Source organism: Budorcas taxicolor, chromosome 20 (assembly GCF_023091745.1).
Source record: "Budorcas taxicolor isolate Tak-1 chromosome 20, Takin1.1, whole genome shotgun sequence".
NCBI classification, from domain to species: Eukaryota; Metazoa; Chordata; class Mammalia; order Artiodactyla; family Bovidae; genus Budorcas; species Budorcas taxicolor.
In genome coordinates this window covers 8,962,931-8,983,177 of record NC_068929.1, presented here as the reverse complement: position 1 = coordinate 8,983,177, position 20,247 = coordinate 8,962,931, and the positions used below count along the sequence as shown (strand labels likewise).

The 20,247-nt window shown below is 46.4% G+C and overlaps 1 protein-coding gene across 1 annotated transcript; it reads left to right on the top strand.

Annotated features, from left to right (window-relative positions):
- Positions 1–432: 432 nt before the first annotated feature.
- Positions 433–19,802, top strand: BOD1 (biorientation of chromosomes in cell division 1). The gene is made up of 4 exons (XM_052659012.1): positions 433–802; positions 4,640–4,764; positions 10,836–11,032; positions 11,979–19,802. The coding sequence occupies exons 1-3, from the start codon at positions 566–568 to the stop codon at positions 11,029–11,031; spliced, it is 558 nt and encodes a 185-aa protein (XP_052514972.1). The 5' UTR covers positions 433–565; the 3' UTR covers position 11,032; positions 11,979–19,802.
- The last annotated feature ends 445 nt before the right edge of the window (positions 19,803–20,247 follow it).

Below are 20,247 nucleotides of genomic sequence, written 5' to 3'. Positions count from 1 at the left end.
CTCGAAATACTGAATCAGAAGCTCTAAGGGACAAACCTGTTAATCCATGCATTCAATCAGCCTAGCAAACGATTCTTTCAATCAGGTGCTCTGGGAATGCGCAGATTTAGAGCAAGGGGGCAGTACCGGGTGAGGGCGAGGAAGGCCAGCCCACGCTGCAGCAATAACTGGGGCCTACGCCTACAAGTCCCAGCCTTTCCCGCAACTGGAGACGCGAGCCCGGAGCCTGCCGGTAGATGTAGTTTCCATCCGCCGGACCTCTGCTTATAAGAGAGCGGGAGCTGCCTGCCGGAAGACCTCCCGCCCCACAATGCAAAGATCGGCGGTGACGTCATCCGTAGAGCGTCCGGGGCGCGGCGGGCGGTTTCCGCCGCCTCCGGCAGCAGCTCAGCTACCTGAGAGACTGCTGCGGCCGCTGGGGCCGCCGCCGCCGCCCCTTCCTCCTGCGTCCCCGCCGCCGCCGCCTTCTGCTTTTCAGGCCCCTCCGCCACCTCTCCACGACCTAGGCCCTCTGTTCTTGAGAGGAAGCCTTACTCGGGCCCCTGGGCGGGCCCGGCGCGCAGCCATGGCTGACGGCGGGGGCGGAGGGGGCACCGGCGCGGTGGGCGGCGGCGGCGCGGGCCCGGCCTCGGCGGGGGCGGCGGCGGGCGGCGGCGGGGCCGGCGGGGGCGGCGGCCCCATCAACCCGGCCTCACTGCCCCCGGGCGACCCGCAGCTCATCGCGCTCATCGTAGAGCAACTCAAGAGCCGGGGTCTATTTGACAGCTTCCGCCGGGACTGCCTGGCCGACGTGGACACCAAGGTCAGCGGAGGCGGCTTGCGCTCATGGAGGGCGGGCTGGGCGTGAGGCTGCTAGGGCTGCAGCTTCGCGTTTCCAAATACGAGAGAAAAACGAATGGTGCTTTTCAAATCTCAGCAGCGAGGAGACCGCTTGGGGCAGTATAGGAAGCTTTCTGAGGGATGTCCACGTGGGTTCGGCTCCCCGCCCCATCCTTGCTCTGTGCGGCTTAGCCCAACAGCACTCTAAACTTGGGGACCCAGTACCGGTTTTACAGCCTCGACCCTGTGTTTCCCAAGATGAGACTCCTTTAAGCACAACAGTAACAAATCTCAGTATGTTAAGAACACCGGAGAAAACCGGGTAAGTAAGCAAGAATGGTTTGAATGCACAAACATCAGCCTTTCTTCCTTTTCTCTAGCTTAGTGATTTGCAGGCTTGCGTATGCAGTTAATTAAGGTACATTTTCGTAGAACCGGCACCCTTATTTTGTATTTCATCATTGGTTGAAAGATTCTCTGTTAGATCCTAATGCCATAGGTCAACCGGCTAATACGGTTTCACTTGACCTTGCCTAGATTCATTTGTGTTCAGTGAAGTCACCGGTGTTAAGTGTCAAAGAGTAGTCGCTGAAATGTTTTTTTTTTTACTCCCTTTTCAGAAGTTTCTCTCACAAGACTGTGGTTGTAGACATAGGAGGCTCTCTTACTGAGTGGGCTCCGCTAGGGAAGTGATTTCTCCTCTCTGAGCCCAACATGGAAATCTTTTGCCTACCTCACAGGAAGATTGTGAGCTTAAAACTAGGCCTTAAAGATCGGTTATCCATTAAACATTTATTGGTGAGGTTTCTGGACACAGGGTCAAGCATGTCACTATCCTGTCCTCCAAGTGTGTATTCTGCTGTAGGAAACTGAAGTGTAGACCAGAGAATATGTATAGTAAGTATGCTGTTATTCTCCAAGATTAAAAAACGCACGGAGCAGCTCTCCCCTTGAAATGAATTACTTAATTTTTCTTTTTTAACGTACACACTGACAGAACTTTCACATTTTCCAGTCATGGGTGTTCTTAGCTTCCCATCGCAAGTTCTCCACTAGGTTTTCTTATGGCTCACTAGGTTTTATGTGGCTTAACGGATGGGGTATACATTTGTTTTAGTCGGTATTGAGAATCCGTTGGGGTAGAGGGAATCAGAGCCTTCACCACTCAACACCCCCTTAGATGTTCTTTCTAGTTGTCACCAGGTTGCTTTAGCTCTTGAGGTAGTGTGTCTCCAGGCACATCCTTTGTTGCTTTAGTCCCACCATTCTCACAGCGTGGTCCTTGGATCATCAGCATCACCTAAGAACTTGTTAGATTTGCGTATTGTTAGGCTCCACCCCAGACTGCAGATGTCCGGAAGGGGATGTGTAACTGCTGATGTTTGTAATTTACTTTGCAATGCATCCAAAATATAAATAAGTAGAATAGATTGATAGGTTAAGGGAAAGTGATAGTGTAATAAAACGTTGGTGACAGGCACTGTAGATCTTTCACTTCATGAACTGAGGGATTTTTCTATATTGTCAGGGTCTGTTAAGGTTAGAGTCTGGTTGGTGACGTTAGCTGTCCTTTGTCCGTTTCAGTAACCAGTCCTACCTAGAACTGGGTGAATCATTTTGAATAGTAAAAGAGACAGCGTCAGGATTGTTGGTTAGGAGTGACAAATCTGACTCCTGTGAGCAAAGGGGGAGAATCTATTGCCTTGTGGGAATCTAAGGAAGGATAAAATTTTAAAAAACTGCCAGAAGGGTAGGGCTGCATTTGGAACCAAGAATTCTCCACCAGGGCTCTAACCCATGTCACTGCAGAGCAGAGTCATCCATTTGGTTACATCTTACAGCTTCTTCCTCTCAAAATGGCTCTAGTTAAAGGAAAAAAAAATCCCAGAAAATACCTGCATCGTCTAAACGTGGTTCAGGAAGCCACCCCTGTGGCCAGGAGGATGTGGCACCCATTGCCCTATCCTTGTGAAGAAGGGAAGGTAATTACCAGGAAGAAGGACTTGCTAGGTGGATAGTACATGGGGATCTGTGAATTTTGGTCCTCATCCATCTCCCTGCCTTTCTTTTTTCAGGTTTGGTGGAGAGTCTTTGTTTGTGAGTCATGGCCTTTGGGAAGAGCCCACTCACAGAACTGAGGCCTCTTGATTCCTTTGTCAGTGTCATACACCTGACTGTTAACAGACTTTTGCCAGAGCAACACTGCATAATAAACCAAACCTTCGGGGCTTATAATAAGCATTTGTTTGCATGCTGATGGGACTGCAAGTCAGCTAAAGTTCAGCTGGTCTGGATAGACTTGGTGGCTCAGCTATAGGCAACCTGGGCTTAGGTCCAAGCTGTGCTTGGGGGAACATCTCTGCATGTGTAGTTTTCCTACCTCCCAGGCCCGAGGGACAGAGGTTGCAAAGAATAGACCCTCATAGGAGGTCACCAGAGCACCAGAGCCTTGCCAGATGGCACAACCACGTTAGGACTTCTTGTCAGCGACACAGTATTATCAAAGTGAAAGTCATTCAGCTGTGTCCAACTCTTTGTGACCCCATGGGCTATACAGTCCATGGAATTCTCCAGGCCAGAATACTGGAGTGGGTAGCCTTTCCCTTCTCCAGGGGGTCTTCCCAACCCAGGAATCAAACCAGGGTCTCCTGCATTGCAGGCAGATTCTTTACCAGTTGAGCTACCAGACACTTCATTGGCCAAAGAAAATCACACTGCTAAATGCAACGTCAGTGAGTTGGCCACAGTGGGAGGAGAGAGGAGTGAAATGTGAAATGGCAATGCACACTGTTACAGCTGGTTTGGACAGCAGCTGATGGTGCCAGAAGGTCTTGGAGGCTCAGAATGCACCTTGTGTTCACATGCATTCCTTGTGTTCATCAAATTCCTTTCTGATTTTGTTTTCCTCATACTAGTTGGCTTTAGAGAGCAGTGCTGCCATTCAAGCTCCTTTGGGGACTGAAGTTTTGCTTCCTGTCAGCCTCTCCCAGTGTTCCATAGACTTTGACTTCAGTCTGTGTTTGTGAGGGCTGGGTGGCTTCATTTTACACAGAGGGCTTTCGTGGGCCCTTGCTTGTTGTTGAGGACACCCTATGAGGTAAATGGGGCAGTAATATTTGTTTTACAGATGGAAATAACTGAGACTCAGGTTGGTTGACTTGTTGAAAGTCACAGAGCTAGTAAGCCGTAGAACTGGGCTAGAACTCATTTCCTTTAATTTGGGAACAGCCTGGGTCTGACCTTGACTTTGCCACGTTTTAGCCTTGTAGGCAAGTTGTTTCCTTTTTCTAAACCTGAATCCTTTAACATGAGTGCAGAAGAGAACTAAGAAGACCACCCTCATAGAGTTATCTGAAAAGTAAGCTGGGCAGTAGAGCATCTGGCCTCATACCTACCTGCCAGGTGGCGCTAGTGGTGAAGAACCTGCCTGCCAGTGCAGGAGACATAAGAGACACGGGTTTGATCCCTGGGTCTGGAAGATCCCCTGGAGGAGGGCATGGCAACCCGCTCCAGTCTTCTTGCCTGGAGAATCCCATGGACAGAAGAGCCTGGCGGGCTGCAGTCACAGGGTTGCAAAGACTTGGACGTAACTGAAGTGGCTTAGCACGCACACATGCATGCCCTAAAGTGGGCACACGTGTTGGTCATCAGTCCACGCTCTGCTGTGCTGTATGCTGACTTCATGGACACGCTGGGGTGTAATTAAGGACTTGAAGTTCTGCATTCCTATGAAAATCTGTGATCTGAATGGCAAATTTACAAAAGTTTGGTGCATGTAACTTCTGACCTTGCCCCCCCCCCTTTTTTTTTAATATTTTAGCCAGCTTACCAAAACCTGAGGCAAAAAGTGGATAATTTTGTGTCAACACATCTGGACAAGCAGGAATGGAATCCCACGATGAACAAAAACCAGTTGCGAAATGGTCTGAGGCAGAGTGTGGTTCAGTAAGTAAGCAGAATTGAAAGTGAAAAGGCAGTAACCGCAAGTGTAACTCACAAGGCCCGTGAAAGGCCCTGTTCCGTCAAGCGCATGGTCTGCAGCCCGCCAGGCTCCTCTGTGCATGGGGTATCCTAGCAGGAGTGCTGGCGTAGGCTGCCATTTCCTCCTCCGGGAGGTCTTCCCAACCCAGGAACTGAACTTGTGTCTCCTGTGGCTTCTGCATTGGAAGGCAGATTCTTTACCACTGAGCCACCTGGGAAGCCCCAAGTGCATGGTACCTTCTAGCAAATAAGACATACAGGTTGCAGCAGAACCCCCACCAGTTAAGTTCAAGTAAGCAAAGAAAGTGAAGTCACTCAGTCGTGTCTGACTCTTTGCGACCCCATGGGCTGTAGCCTACCAGGTTCCTCTGTCCATGGGATTTTCCAGGCAGTAGTCCTGGAGTGGATTGCCATTTCCTTCTCCAGGGGATCTTTCTGACCCAGAGATCGAACCTGGGTCTCCCGCATTGTAGACAGATGCTTTACTGTCTGAGCCACCAGGGAAGTCAAGAACTCAATTAAAACTCTTGATACCTACAGAGGCCTCCTGTGCATGTCTCTACCAGGAAACTTATTCCAAATTGTAAGACATATTTCAGGCTCTTTGAAGTTTTCAGTGTAGCATGAACATACACTGAAGCTCATACCAATATATCAGTGTTTGAGCCTTGGGCAAGAGCAGCCGGATCTTCTCACAAGCCAGTGTGAGTTACACAGATTTTCTGAATCCACATGACCCCTCTAAAGTGTAATGGTAGTGTTCAAGAAGGCATGAAGTTTTATTAAAAGTATATTCTTCATAATAGCAAACTGAACCTCAGTTAATGAGGTGCTATTGATTGTGCATCCAAGTGACTTCTGCGTGTCACTGGGCACAAAAGTGGAGGTGGCTCATGAAATCTGGTGTCCTGAGATAAGCTTTTTCTTTTTTGTTCTTAATACCAGTGCTTATGTTCAGGTTTTCTTGATCCACTCACTCTCCTGGAATATCGAAAAGCTTGTGATGCTTTCCTCTTTAAAAAGAGAAATGATGGGGAATTGTGCCAAGTGAAAAAAACCTAGTATCAAAAAGATACATGTTGCGTGATTCCACTTCCATAACATTCGTGAACTGACCTGTAATTATAGAAATGGAAAATAGGTTAGTGATTGCTAGGGCTTAGGGTTGGAGGGATGTGAGTGTGGCTAGGAAAGGGTAGCTGGAAGAGGGTGGGATACAAGTGAGTAATTGTGATTCATGAGGTTTCTTACGATGAAATTGCACAGAGCCGTGTATCCAGACACACAAATGCAGTTATAACTGAGATGTAATTGAGGTCGAGTACTCATGCTGGTTTTCTGGAGTTTTTTGCCCGCCACCTGCCTTTTCGGAGGTGTTGTTGACATATAGCTTATTGGTTTCAGATGTAATTAGTTTCAAGCATAATGATTCAATTCATGTATGTTTTGAAATGATCACCACAATAAGTAGTTAACATCCATCACCACATATGGTTACAGAATTTTCCCTGTTATGTTCCTGGCTTCAACATTGTACTGTGGTTGTACACAGTACAAGCATTAGAGGTGTCTGGGTAAAGAGTTCATAGACCTCCCTATGTATTTCTTTGCAACTTTCTATGAATATATAATTTCAAAATAAAAAGTTTTGTAAAGGAGAAAAGAATGTTTATTAACATGCTGGCACTTTGAATATAGCTGATGAAATCTGAATCTTTGTAAATGTAACTAAAATTTATAAAAGTTCTCAAAGATAGGGAAGAAGCATGACTCCAGAAGATGTCCAGTGCCTTGTCACTCTGGATTCATTACCCATGGCCTGTGCCTCTGGTGAGCAGACTGGCACAGGAGACCTTCAAAAAGAAGGGGACAGTGGCTGCCACTCACAAAGCAGCTGCTTCACGTCTGGCACTGGTCCTTATATGAGTTATTACTCAATCTCCGTTCAGTCGCTCAGTCATGTCCAAGTCTTTGCAACGCCATGGACTGCAGCATGCCAGGCCTCCCTGTCCATCACCAACATCATGTCCATTGAGTCAATGATGCCATCCAACCATCTCATCCTCTGTCATCCCCTTCTCCTCCCACCTTCAGTCTTTCCCAGCATCAGAGCCTTTTCAGATGATTCAGTTCTTCATGTCAGGTGACCAAAGTATTGGAGTTTTCGCTTCAGCATCAGTCTTTCCAGTGAATATTCAGGACTGGTCTCCTTTAGGATGGACTGGTTGGATCTCCTTGCAGGCCGAGGGACTCTCAAGAGTCTTCTCCAACACCACAGTTCAAAAGCATCATTCTTCGGCTCTCAGCTTTCTTCACAGTCCAACTCTCACATCCATACATGACCACTAGAAAAACCATAGCCTTGACTAGATGGACCTTTGTTGGCAAAGTAATGTCTCTGCTTTTTAATACGCTATCTAGGTTGGTCATAACTTCCCTTCCAAGGAGTAAGCGTCTTTTAATTTCATGGCTGCAGTCACCATCTGCAGTGATTTTGGAGCCCCCAAAATAAAGTCTCTCACTGTTTCTGTTGTTTCCCCATCTATTTGCCATGAAGTGATGGGACCAGATGCCATGATCTTAGTTTTCTGAATGCTGAGTTTTAAGCTGACTTTTTCACTCTCCTCTTTGACTTCCATCAAGAGGCTCTTTAGTTCCTCTTCACTTTCTGCCGTAAGTGTAGTGTCACCTACATATCAGGTTATTGATATTTCTCCCGGCAATCTTGATTCCAGCTTGTGCTTCATCCAGCCCAGCATTGCTCATGGTGTACTCTGCATATGAGTTATTGCTAGTCCTTAAAAAAAAACTATTTGACAGCTTAAGTAACAAAAATCAGATGAAACTTTTAACCCTACCTTCTAAAAGATTGGCAACCATATTAAGAAAATAAAACACAAAATAATTTAAATATTTGAAAAGGTGCCAATAATGGCATGAAGACTGTCAACATTACTGTTATTTCTAATGCATGTTGATATCATCCTTGAGGTATGCATGTGGCACTTCTCTTCATATACCTTTCATATGAAATGTAACACAGAAAAGTGCTTACAACAGAAATGCAGTGTAACAAATAATTAGAACATCCCTGTAGTCCCACCCAGGTTGAGAAATAGAACATTACCAGCACCCTCCAAACCCCACGCCCTACCCATCCCAGCCCCGCCTCCCACCTTTCCCAGTACCTGTTCTCTCAGAAGTTGACCATACTCCTCACTTGCTGCTGCTGCTGCTAAGTGACTTAAGTCGTGTCCGACTCTGTGCGACCCCATAGACGGCAGCCCACCAGGCTTCCCCGTCCCTGAGATTCTCCAGGCAAGAACACTGGAGCGGGTTGCCGTTTCCTTCTCCAATGCGTGAAAGTGAAAAGTGAAAGTGAAGTCGCTCAGTCGTGTCCGACTCTAGTGACCCCATGGACGCAGCCTACCAGGCTCCTCCATCCATGGGATTTTCCAGGCAAGAGTACTGGAGTGGGGTGCCATCGCCTTCTCCAACTCCTCACTTGGATGGTCCTTATTTCCTTGCCTTTTTTTTTTTTTTAATAGCTTTACCACCTACGTAATTATTCCCTGCTTTTCACTTTGATCAAGAATGTATTTAACCTGAAAACATGAATTTGGATGTCATACTGAGACATTTGTATTCCTGCCAACATTTTGAATTCGAGGCAAATTCTAATGATGTTTTACAGTGAAGATTCACTCCTTAACCCTGCCAGTGCGACACTGCAGCCCTCAGCATTGGCTGGCCAGCCCCGCTGCTCAGGCCCAGACACCGTATCCTAGTCTCCAGCCTGGAGGAACCTACATGATAGTTTGTTTCATCTTCTGTTTTAGGCACCTTGACAATACTTCTTACTTCCTCCTGGCACTTTTAAAATCTCCAGGAGAGGGAGCTGTACTCTTGGTATTTTGTTTTACTTGGTCAGATTTTCACCTCCAGTAAAGACATCTGGTCCCATCACTTCATGGCAAATAGATGGGGAAACAGTGTCAGACTTTATTTTGGGGGGCTCCAAAATCACTACAGATGGTGATTGCAGCCATGAAATTAAAAGACGCTTACTCCTTGGAAGGAAAGTTAAGACCAACCTAGATAGCATATTCAAAAGCAGAGACATTACTTTGCCGACTAAGGTCCATCTAGTCAAGGCTATGGTTTTTCCAGTGGTCATGTATGGATGTGAGAGTTGGACTGTGAAGAAAGCTGAGAGCCGAAGAATGATGCTTTTGAACTGTGGTGTTGGAGAAGACTCTTGAGAGTCCCTTGGCCTGCAAGGAGATCCAACCAGTCCATCCTAAAGGAGATCAGTCCTGAGTGTTCATTGGAAGGACTGATGCTGAAGCTGAAACTCCAATACTTTGGCCACCTCATGTGAAGAGCTGACTCATTGGAAAAGACCCTGATGCTGGGAGGGATTGGGGGCAGGAGGAGAAGGGGAGGACAGAGGATGAGATGGCTGGATGGCATCACCGACCTGATGGACGTGAGTTTGAGTGGACTCCAGCAGTTGGCGATAGACAGGGAGGCCTGGTGTGCTGCAGTTCATGGGGTTGCAAAGAGTCAGACACGACTGAGCGGCAGCTGAAACTGGGAAGAGACCTGGGAACCTGACGCAGGAAGCAAGGTGATGGAGGTCGGTAGCCCTTGGCTTGTGACTAAGGAGAGGTGGCTTTGCTTCCCCGCTGACCCAGGGGCTGCTGCTGGCCTCGGTGTTCCGTGGGCGCACACTGTCTACATCTAGGCTTCCTGTTGATAAGCTGTCCATCACCACTGGGTTTAGGGAGCACTTTATTGACTGCTCAGCCTAACCAGTTCAGGGCCTGTTTCTCATCTCACTCATGGCTGCGTATGTGTGCTCGGTTGTCTCCTCGGCTGTGCTCTGACACACCATTTGCCCCTTTACATCAGGACCTATTTTTACCCAAGCAAAACCTTGAATGGCCTAAGAACTCAAGTCTAAAGGAAAGTAAGTAAAACCTGTCCACCACACTTGTGAATGGTATTTGAATATTTTAATCCTTTGAGGAGAATAATTCAGTTTGACCCTGCATGAACTATGTTCCAAACCCTTCAAATGTGATTGTTTCCTATGACCATAATCTTCCTTGCTACCCACCCCTAATGTTTGAATATAGACATTTGACTAATTTTTGTTCTATTTCAAAAAGCACTGGGGCTGTATTTTAGCCCCTTAGAAGCTTAGAAACAATCTATTTCTTGTCTGTTTACTTGTTTGCTTCCACGTTACCTTGTAGGTAGCACAACTTGAAGGCCTTTGAATTGCTGAGGATGCTGTAAGCATTCCCAGCCCTGACTGGTTTGTGCTGTATAAGATTTAGGGCTTAGTAGCCAGGTTGCTCAGAGAAGGCAATGGCACCCCACTCCAGTACTGTTGCCTGAGAAATCCTATGGACGGAGGAGCCTGGTAGGCTGCAGCCCATGGGGTCGCTAAGAGTCGGACACGACTGAGCGACTTCACTTTCACTTTTCACTCTTATGCATGGGAGAAGGAAACGGCAACCCACTCCAGTGTTCTTGCCTGGAGAATCCCAAGGACGGGGGAGCCTGGTGGGCTGCCATCTGTGGGGTCGCACAGAGTCGGACACGACTGAAGCAACTTGGCAGCAACAGCAGCCAGGTTGCTGCTGGGGCCCACTTCTGCTTTGACGTGTGGAAGAATAGATATTGAGGGGAGTGGAGTCAAGTGGGAGGCCTGCTGGCTTTGCTGGATTGAGGTTTTCAAATCTACCCATGGCATCTATTCTTTCGACCGTCCTGTTACTGTTTGTCTTTGGGGGAGTTTTGTTTGGTTCTTTTGTACAAGGTTGCACTGAGAGTGGCTGAGATTGTGAACTAGGAATAATGAATTGCCCTCTAAAGACATCATGGCTTGAACCCTGTGTGCTCAGTGCACCGTCCTTTGAAAGCACTCTCTCACGGGTCTGTACCTTGGACCAGGTGAATACGTCTTGCACTCTCCCATGACACTTGCAGGCTAAATAATGCAATAATCTGTTTGTCTTCTCAAGGTCAGGGATGTTAGAAGCTGGAGTGGACAGAATTATTTCCCAGGTGGTGGATCCCAAACTGAACCACATCTTCAGACCACAGATAGAACGAGCAATTCATGAGTTCCTGGCAGCCCAGAAAAAAGAAGCCGTGCCAGCACCGCCTCCAGAGCCTGAAAGCCAGGACCCTGCTGCTCCATCCCAAGACGCTTCCTAAGGTCAGTGTCCCGCCTTCTGTCCAGGAGCATTCACCTCCGGCTTATAGACACAGGAAGTGGATAGAAAAGGGATAAGCCATTACCAAGGTTCACGTTTCTTATCTATTCAGAAAAGTGTTTACTGCAAATGGATTTCATTTTGTTGTGAGTAATTTTTTACTGAGAACTAATTAGTAGCCTCTTCCTATGTCAGTGAGTGTGATTTTCTGTGCCAGCAGAGCTGAACATTTAAGCCATGAATAGATGCTTCATTAAAAACCAGCTGGGATGCTTGGTATGCACACGCCAAATTCACATTAAAGTCTTGTGAAATTGCCTAAATGAGTCTCTTCCCCAGACATTGAGTTAACTTGGGCGTACAATTTGAATATAAAACCAAGCAGTGCATTCTAAAGTGCCTCCTCAGTGGCGCTCAGAATCCGCTTTAAGTCCTCTTGGGTTTCCTTGTAGTATTTATTAAGCATTTCAGTTTACCACTGTCAGCTACCATGGGATTCTGCTATGAGCACCCTTTTTTTCTTTTTCACATTTGAAATTTAGTTTTAAAAATCAGCTCTAGATGCACAAAACAATACTGTTTGCAGGGGTTGGTAAAGTTATCACAAGTAAGCCGTGGTGGACTCTCTCAGCCATTGCGGGTAACCATCACGGTGTGCCTTACCCCCTCATTCTACGTTGGTGTTCTCTTTGAAAGAGTCTGTAAGATGTCTGTTATTTTTGATTAGTAAACTAAGCATCAGTGAGTGAACAAAGCAAGAACATCAGGCTCGCATGGGAAACTTATGAGACAAATTGTCCCTTTGTGCCTGTATTAGGAGAAAACCTCAGTTCCATTATGGAGTGTAAACATTCGCTTCAAGTTTTTCTTTCTAGCTTAATTCCTTTGGGAACATAAAATTAACATAACACAAAACTAACATTTTGATTTGATTATCTTTCTTTTTAGAATATGCCTGACATGTTTTGGAAGCTTCGTTGAATTAATGGTGAAGAACTGGATTCAGTTACATAAGAGTACAACTTCAGAATGAAGACAGGCCAAAGTCCTCACTGATTTCAGAATTCAATGTTGACTGTGGGGCAGTGTCCAGATAGAATAGGGAGCAAGTGGGGCTATAGAAAAGCTGACCATGTGAGCCCCCATATTGTGCTGCCATCCAGCTAGCCTGTCCAGGGTGGTGACACCCAGTAGACACTACAGACATATTAAGAAACACTACATCACTTTGGGGTTTGTCCTGAAGCGAACCTTTGTACTTGAACTTAGAGACTGTGTATGGATTTTAGGGTTTGTGCTTGAGGCTAATCAGAAGCTACAGTGAAGGAACATAACCAGCCCTAAAGATGCAGTTTCAAAGAATTGACAGTAAAGGTTAGCCAGGGGTGGTAGGGTTTTAACAATGCTTAGTTGATACTATCAGTTTCTGAGAGTTGCAAATCAGAGTTTACAAGCCACTAGCATCAGATAGCTGTAAGGTCGCTGTGACCCTCTTGTAGGTGACTCTTTTTAGCTTCCGTTTCCTTTGCCCTGAAAGAGGTGTGAAAACACGGGAGCCTGGAATGCCTGCGAAGATGCAGACTTAAGTGTAAGGAAAGACATGTGCAGGCTCTCTATCCAGGGCTTCGTCCTGTCCTGCAAGGGCTAGTGAGTGGGGTTTGTTTATTTTATTCTCATGTTTGTGTTTTTTTAGAAAGTGAATAAAGGGACTTGAGTTTTGTAATTAGATCATTTGATACTCTGAAACTTCAGCTAACTCTTAGACCCCAGGTATGGAGCATAACCTTTCTCCTCCGTCTGTGTGCCATTCCTGTGCAAACACATGACTTGGTGGCAGTGAAGGGCTGGTGGACACATCTTGGAACTACCATCATCCTGCAGCTGGCGGGTATACCTAGAAGCGGTCCTCTCTTCCCCGGACCATTGCCAGTCCTCCTCTTTAGTTGAGGGCCGTGTTCTTGTTCCTGAACTTGCAGAAGTGTCACCAGGGGATTTTAAACAACATGCAAAGTCTGATTCAGAAGTTCAGAAAGACCTGAAAGTTTCTGACAAGTTCCAAGTGATGCTTCCACTGCTGACCCAAGTCATTTTGCATCCCAAGCTTTGGATGATATCAAAATTTACTTCAAACTAAGAGTCTTTGGTCCTTAGTTGAGCCTTCTGGATATTGTTACTCAGACTTGAACCTGTTCCACCTTTACCATCAATAACAAGTTAGGACTGCACTTCTGTGTTTAGCAGGATGTTCGGGCAGCATATGCCCTTTAAAGCAAGCTGAGCACATGTTTAGAGCAGGTGGCAGTTACTTCTGCAGTGTGTTCTGCTTCCAGGTAGAGCAGGTTGCTGCCTTTTTCAGTCTAGGATTCAACAACCAGGTCCTCAGTGCCCAGAGACGAGCCCCTCCAGTCAGTCCTCTGCACTAAGAGGCAGATAAGGAAGGACTGCAGGCCTGTGCGCTGCAAGGAGGCCTCTCAGACTCGGACCCCGCTGGTCAGGACCACGGACCTCCTTCCCAGGGAGGCCTCTGCTCCAGAAGGGTGGTCTCAACAGAGCCCCTCTCAACCCCGCCAACATTCTGCCCGTCCACCACTGGCCTCAACCAGCTGACCGGGCAGTATGAGCAACCCAGAGAAGCTTCTTCCTCTCTCCCCAGATTTGCAAGTGACTGTGTTGTGCATCTTTTTGGCAGACGGTTTTGGTCCATCTCAGTTCTCTTTTTTCCATTGTTATAGAAGGATGTACCAGTTAATGAGAAATACCCTGATTTTCACAGAATGTTAAATATGCCAAGATACCAAGGAGATTTTTTTATTTAAATCATTGTTATATCCACAAAGAGTCACCATTGACTAGAGGGAATTTTTTCAAATGAAATCATCAGATTACAGAAGTACCTAGACACATTACTACTGTTGGGAGAGAAGGCTGATTTTGACTTAGCTGAGCCAAATTGAAATGGAAGTAGTTCCCATATTCCCTTGAGTAAACGTAGTTAAGTGGGCAGCCAGGGAAAATGAGAGCAAACGGCACTCGGGGCTGAGACGTCCACCTCCCTCAAGAACTGGTCACCTGCTAAGCCTTTTTTCATTCTCACTGGAGTCATGTTGAGTATTAGGCTTGCAGAGCCTAGAAAAATGATCTGAGAAAAAGTGAAATTCCTCCCTGATGAAGATGAGGCCACCAAAAGCATCTCACCCCTAAGCACCCTTGCTCCAGCAAGCTCCTAAATAAGAAACTACCTGTCTCAGACCTCAAGTCGTCTTTCTCTGTAGTTGGAAAACCCACTAACATTTGCAAAAGCCTCATGAAGCACAGAACTAAGCTCTGTAAGACATCAACAAACACCAGCCTTTAAAAACCATCCAAGCCTTGGAGTCGTGATGATATGAAGAACCCCATGCTCATGTTTGCGGTTCAGTTGTTTGACATGGGGCAGCATCTCCCATTGTGACTAGAGACTGCTGCCCCCAGCAGCTTTCCAGTTACTGCCTAAGCACTTCAGTGGCATCACCAAACCACCATGTCCACCCAGTCGTGACTATAACCCTTGGCTTATAGTGAAGTTTGTGGCTCCTAGATCAAGATTTTCAAGCATTGTTTTATTTCTGTCATTTAACCTTGGCTTCTATTTACTCAACTGGGGATGTAGGGGATCCCATGCATTTTGTAACACTCACTAGTAGTGTGGAGTGAATAAATACCAGCAGATTCCTTACAGCAATACTTCTGAAAGCATAACCACCCAGCCACCAGCAGGAAGCATCAGCATCTCCTGTGATTGTTAGAAATGCAGCCCTGACCCCAGATCTACCGATTCAGAGACTTATTGGGAGGGAGGGGGCAGGGGGATTGGCAGGCAAGCCTTTCATACAATTCTGATGCACACTAAAAATCATTTCCACTTTAGGAGACCTTTTTGGAAAGTTGGCAATGCTGACTGGTAATGACAGTTTAATTATATTAGTGGGTACACATAGCACCTACATAGTGGGTGAAATGTGTCTCTTGTTCCTAAGGAGCAAAACTTTCTCTCTGACTAATTCTGCCATCAGTCCCTTGCAAGAACTGTGCATTTGGCCTTTTTGGCTTAGGAATGTCTGCATGTAATTTAAGCTCCCAAGCTTTCAAAAGCTTTAAGCCATCTTCCGAAGATGAGTTTGCCACAGTCCATGGGGTCACAAAGAGTTGGACATGTCTGAGTGATGAACAACAAAAACAACAGAATTTTACCAGGAACTCTGCAGAAAAGCCTTCAGTGGCTCCTCAAGATAGAGATGTCTGTAGAGACCCAGCAAAGGTCAGGGCCTGGCTTGTGCCTGAGGCTGGCACCAAGGTTCAGGCTTGGAAATTGCGCCTGGATTAGTACTGGCAGGAGGCCAGGCCCTGCCTCCCTTGGCTGCGTGAAGGCTGCTGAAGAGGGGGTGGGAAGCAGACAGGAAAGCTGGCACAGCCGAGCTTTCTTTGGCGCTGTGCATTGCACCCTGTCCATCACCTTACCCATGGAGAAGCCGGGAGGTCAGCTTTTATGGTCTGGCCCCTGGGGACAGGCTCAGCTCCAAGGCCGTGCAGTAATAATGACCCATCCTCTCAAAGTAGTAACGCTGCCAGAGACTTAGCCAGTCTTTCTGACTCCAGTCTCCCAGCTGCCGTTTGGCCATCCTTCCCAAAATGTTGCTTTCATCAAGTATCCTCACTCCCAAACCTTTGAAAGTAAGAATAAGTGAACTAGTTGCCTACCAGATGGCAGACATTTCCTTAGACACAACTTCATTTAATCCTCACAAGCCTGTTATGTAGGGTCTATCCTGACTTATGGATGAGAAAACCAAGACTCAGAGAGGTGAAGCATCTTACTATTAAGTAGGGAACTATTAAGTATGGAAGCAAGGTTTGAACCCAAGCCTCTGTGAATTCAAAGCCTGTATTTTCCCATCCCCCTCACCCTTTGCTACTCTGCCTCCCTGTCAATAGAACAAGTTCAAATTTGTCAGTGCTCCAGGATCCACCCTTCATTCCAAAGGTAGCCCCAAATCGAGTCAGCTTGACGTCTCAACACAAGCCCTTAGTTTCTCGCCCGCGTTTGCCCCTTGCACGTCGCAGGGCAGAGTTCGCAAACTGCCAGGCCGCTCTGCTGCACCTCGAACCACGTCTTTCGGCCAAGGAGTTACGACTGTTGTCTCTTATTTTGTTTTCAACTATTTATACCAATATTTCCAAATGGTGAGATTCCATATAGATCTGTATATCTGACTCCTAAAGGAGAAGGTCAAGGTTCAGAAATGCTTTTGTGTCCCACGGACAACAATCAGCCCGTTGTGATGGCAGCTGACCGTTTCAGATGGCAGGTGGGACGTGCAGGAGCCACTGGCTGGCCTCACCTGTTTCCATCCCCTTACTGGGCCCTGAGGACACGAGAGCTGGACATACTTCCCCCAGAGGGTCATCACCTTATGATTAAATTATCCAAAAACATCTCTTTAGCTATCTTCTAGAATTTAATTTTTCATAAGAGACCAGGTGGTTAAGTTACGTGAGTTGGGCTCTAGAATTCTCAAGATGGGAAGCAGGCTGAGGTTCCCTCACATCCCCTTCTGGGCACCCACATAGGACCACTCGAGGCGGTGAGGGTGACAGCAGAGACAGCAGGGAGAGGTGGGTGCAGGTATGAGGAGGCACCAGCACCCGGCTTCTCAGAAGCCTCTCAGAGATGCCCGAGTGGCAGTGTCCCCGAGGCCAAGACAAAGGGAGGTCTGTCTGTAGTTAACCTGCATATGGACATGGAACAACAGACTGGTTCCAAATAGGAAAAGGAGTACGTCAAGGCTGTGTATTATCACCCTGCTTATTTAACTTACATGCAGAGTACCTCATGAGAAACGCTGGGCTGGAGGAACCACAAGCTGGAATCAAGATTGCCAGGAGAAATATCAATAACCTCAGATATGCAGATGACACCACCCTTATGGCAGAAAGTGAACTAAAGAGCCTCTTGATGAAAGTGAAAGAGGAGAGTGAAAAAGTTGGCTTAAAGCTCAACATTCAGAAAACTAAGATCATGGCATCTGGTCCCATCACTTCATGGCAGATAGATGGGGAAACAGTGGAAACAGTGTCAGACTTTATTTTGAGGGTCTCCAAGATCACTGCAGATGGTGATTGCAGCCATGAAATTAAAAGATACTTGGCTCCTTGCACGGAAAGTTAGGACAGCATATTCAAAAGCAGAGACGTTACTTCAACAAATGTCCCTCTAGTCAAGGCTATGGTTTTTCCAGTGGTCATGTATGGGTGTGAGAGTTGGACTATAAAAAACGCTGAGCACTGAAGAATTGATGCTTTTGAACTGTGGTGTTGGAGAAGACTCTTGAGAATCCCTTGGACTGCAAGGAGATCCAACCAGTCCATCCTAAAGGAGATGTTCATTGGAAGGACTGATGTTGAAGCTGAAACTCCAATACTTTGGCCACCTAATGCAGAGAGCTGACTCATTTGCAAAGACCCTAATGCTGGGAAAAATTGGAGGCCAAAAGAGAAGTGGACAACAGAGGATGAGATGGTTGGATGGCATCACTGACTCAATGGACATGAGTTTGAGCAAACTCCGAGAGTTGGTGATGGACAGGGAGGCCTGGCGTGCTGCAGTCCATGGGCTTGCAAAGTATCGGACATGACTGAGAGACTGAACTGAACTGAATCTGTGTATGCAGCTTAATGTTTTGTAAATGAGGGTGAAGGGTAGCAAAAATGCCACCCCAAACTATGACTGCAGGCGTTGAGGATGTGCCATCACAAAATAGGCTGCTTTGTACATTATTTTGAGTTGTTGGCACCTGAACAGCAAATGCAGGGAGATCCTTTTTCTGAACTCCTTTTATCTGCCTCAAGACAGATCTTCCCAAAGGAACTCAGTTGTCACAGAGGCCCCTCTTTGGTGACTAGATGGATTGATCCAGCTATTTATTTCTCTCATTTATTTAAAGCAACAACGCCTGTATGTGGGAAGACATCCCAAGGGTACAAATGGGTTTAACAGGAGAAGTTTCCCACCGTGTCCCTTAGGGACCCCAGAGACCATCACTGTTACCTGAGTCTATGCAGATCCCTCCAGAGATGATCTGTGCGTATATAAGCATGTCTTTATATGCTTATGTGAGGTTTTCATATCTTTAACTGGGACACACCCTACCTCTCTAACTGTCCACAGAAGAAGTTCCTAGAAAGGGGAAGAGAGCTGGCTGGGTGCTGAGTAGTCAGCAAGTTCTTGGAAGTGGGAGGAGGGGGCGTTGGGGAAAATGGCAGCCACCCCGAAGAGCTGTGAAGTTGATGCAATCATGTGGAAGGATCAGAATAAGGAGGTGCCCTGTTTTGAGAACCCGCTATGTGCTGCCCACTACAGCCACGACATGCAGGGCTTCCGTGCAGGGTCTCTGACTCTGCAGTATGAAGACAGTGCCCTTGTCCCCAGCAACAAAGAAAGAGACAAGCACTCACCTGAGATTTCAGGGACAAGTGTCAGAGCTGAGAAGTTGTTCGCCTTCAAAGCCTGACTTTTTCTCCTCCAGTTTCTTATATGGTGGGAAAATAGGCAAACCATGAAATTTACCATCTCAACCATTCGTTCAATGACAGTATGTACCTGCATCTTGTTCTGCAAACATCGCCACCATCCACCTCCAGAATTTTTACCTTCCCCACCTGAAACTCTATGTTCTTTAAACAGTAACTCCCCACTCCCCCTGCCCCCAGCCTCTGGCACCCACCATTCTACTTTGTCTCTGCATTGGACTGCTCTAAGAACTTCATATAAGTGCAATCATACAGTATTTGTCCTACTGTGACTGACATTTCACCTAGCATAATGTCATTAAAGTTCTTCTAGGCTGTAGCATGTGTCAGAATTTCCATGCTTTTTAAGGCTGTGCAATATTCCATACAACCATAATATTCCTTTCAACCACAGCACTGAACAAACATGCCTCTCAGTAGATGTTTAACAACTTTTTTGAAAAAACTCTTTCCTTTTCCTTTGAAATGATTTCAAACTTATGGAAAAGTTGTAAGAATAGTACGAACAACTTTTTCCTGAACCACTTGAGAGAGGTTGTTGACCTGATGTCCCATCTCCCCCAAATACTTCAGCATGTAATTCCTACAAATAAGGACAGTGTACGACAAAGCCACAGTAAGAGCAACAGAAAATTAACATTAATACAATACTACCATTAACCCACAGGCCTGTTTTGCCAACTGTCCTGATGAGAGGAAGGATTCGGTTTAGAGTCAAACACTACCTTTAGTTGTCACACCTCCTTTGATTCCTTCAATCTGGAATAGTTCTTTTTAAAGACAATGGGTCAGACCTTTTGTAGAATAGTCCTTGGGTTTGTCCGACGATACCTTGTGGTTAGATTCAGATTCTGCATCTTGAGCAGAGACGTTACAGAAGTGAAGCTGTGTTCTTTCCACAGCATCCTATCAGGTGCATGATTTAGACTCGTCCTTTGCTGGTGACTTCCCTGGTGGCTCAGACAATAAAGCGTCTGTCTACAATGCAGGAGACCCAGGTTCAATCCCTGGGTCGGGAAGATCCCCTGAAGAAGGAAATGGCAATCCACTCTAGTAGTATTGCCTGGAAAATCCCATGGACAGAGGAGCCTGGTAGGCTACAGTCCCTGGGGTCACAAAGAGTCGGACACGACTGAGCGACTGAGCGACTTCAGTTTTGCTGGCAATGTTCACTTTGATCGCTTGATTAAAGATGTGTCTTTCAGATTGCTGTTTTCTCCCTTTGTGGTTAATGTTTTGTGGGGAGGTACTTTTAGACTTTGTCAATATTCTGTTCTACGATCAGTACCAAATGGTAATTTTCTAGTCCCATCATTCCTTCTACAGTTATTAGTTGACATCCTACTGCAATGAAAACTTTTTCTTGTCCTCGTTTATTCTTTTATTTATTTCTATTTGTGTTGATCCATGGATTCCTATTTAATCAATATGTTCTATATTTTAGTCTCATTTCTTTTGATGCTCAAACTGTCCCAGATTTGGCCAGGGGGTGGCCCTCCATGCTGTTTTCTGTGTCCATGTGACATTTCTCCACCTCTCTTTGGCACTTGCTTTCTGACACCAGAAGATGCCCCAAGCTCATCATGTACATTCCCTGCCCCCAACTTGGAATCTGCCATTTTTCCAAGGAGGCTTGATCCTCTGGCTGGTA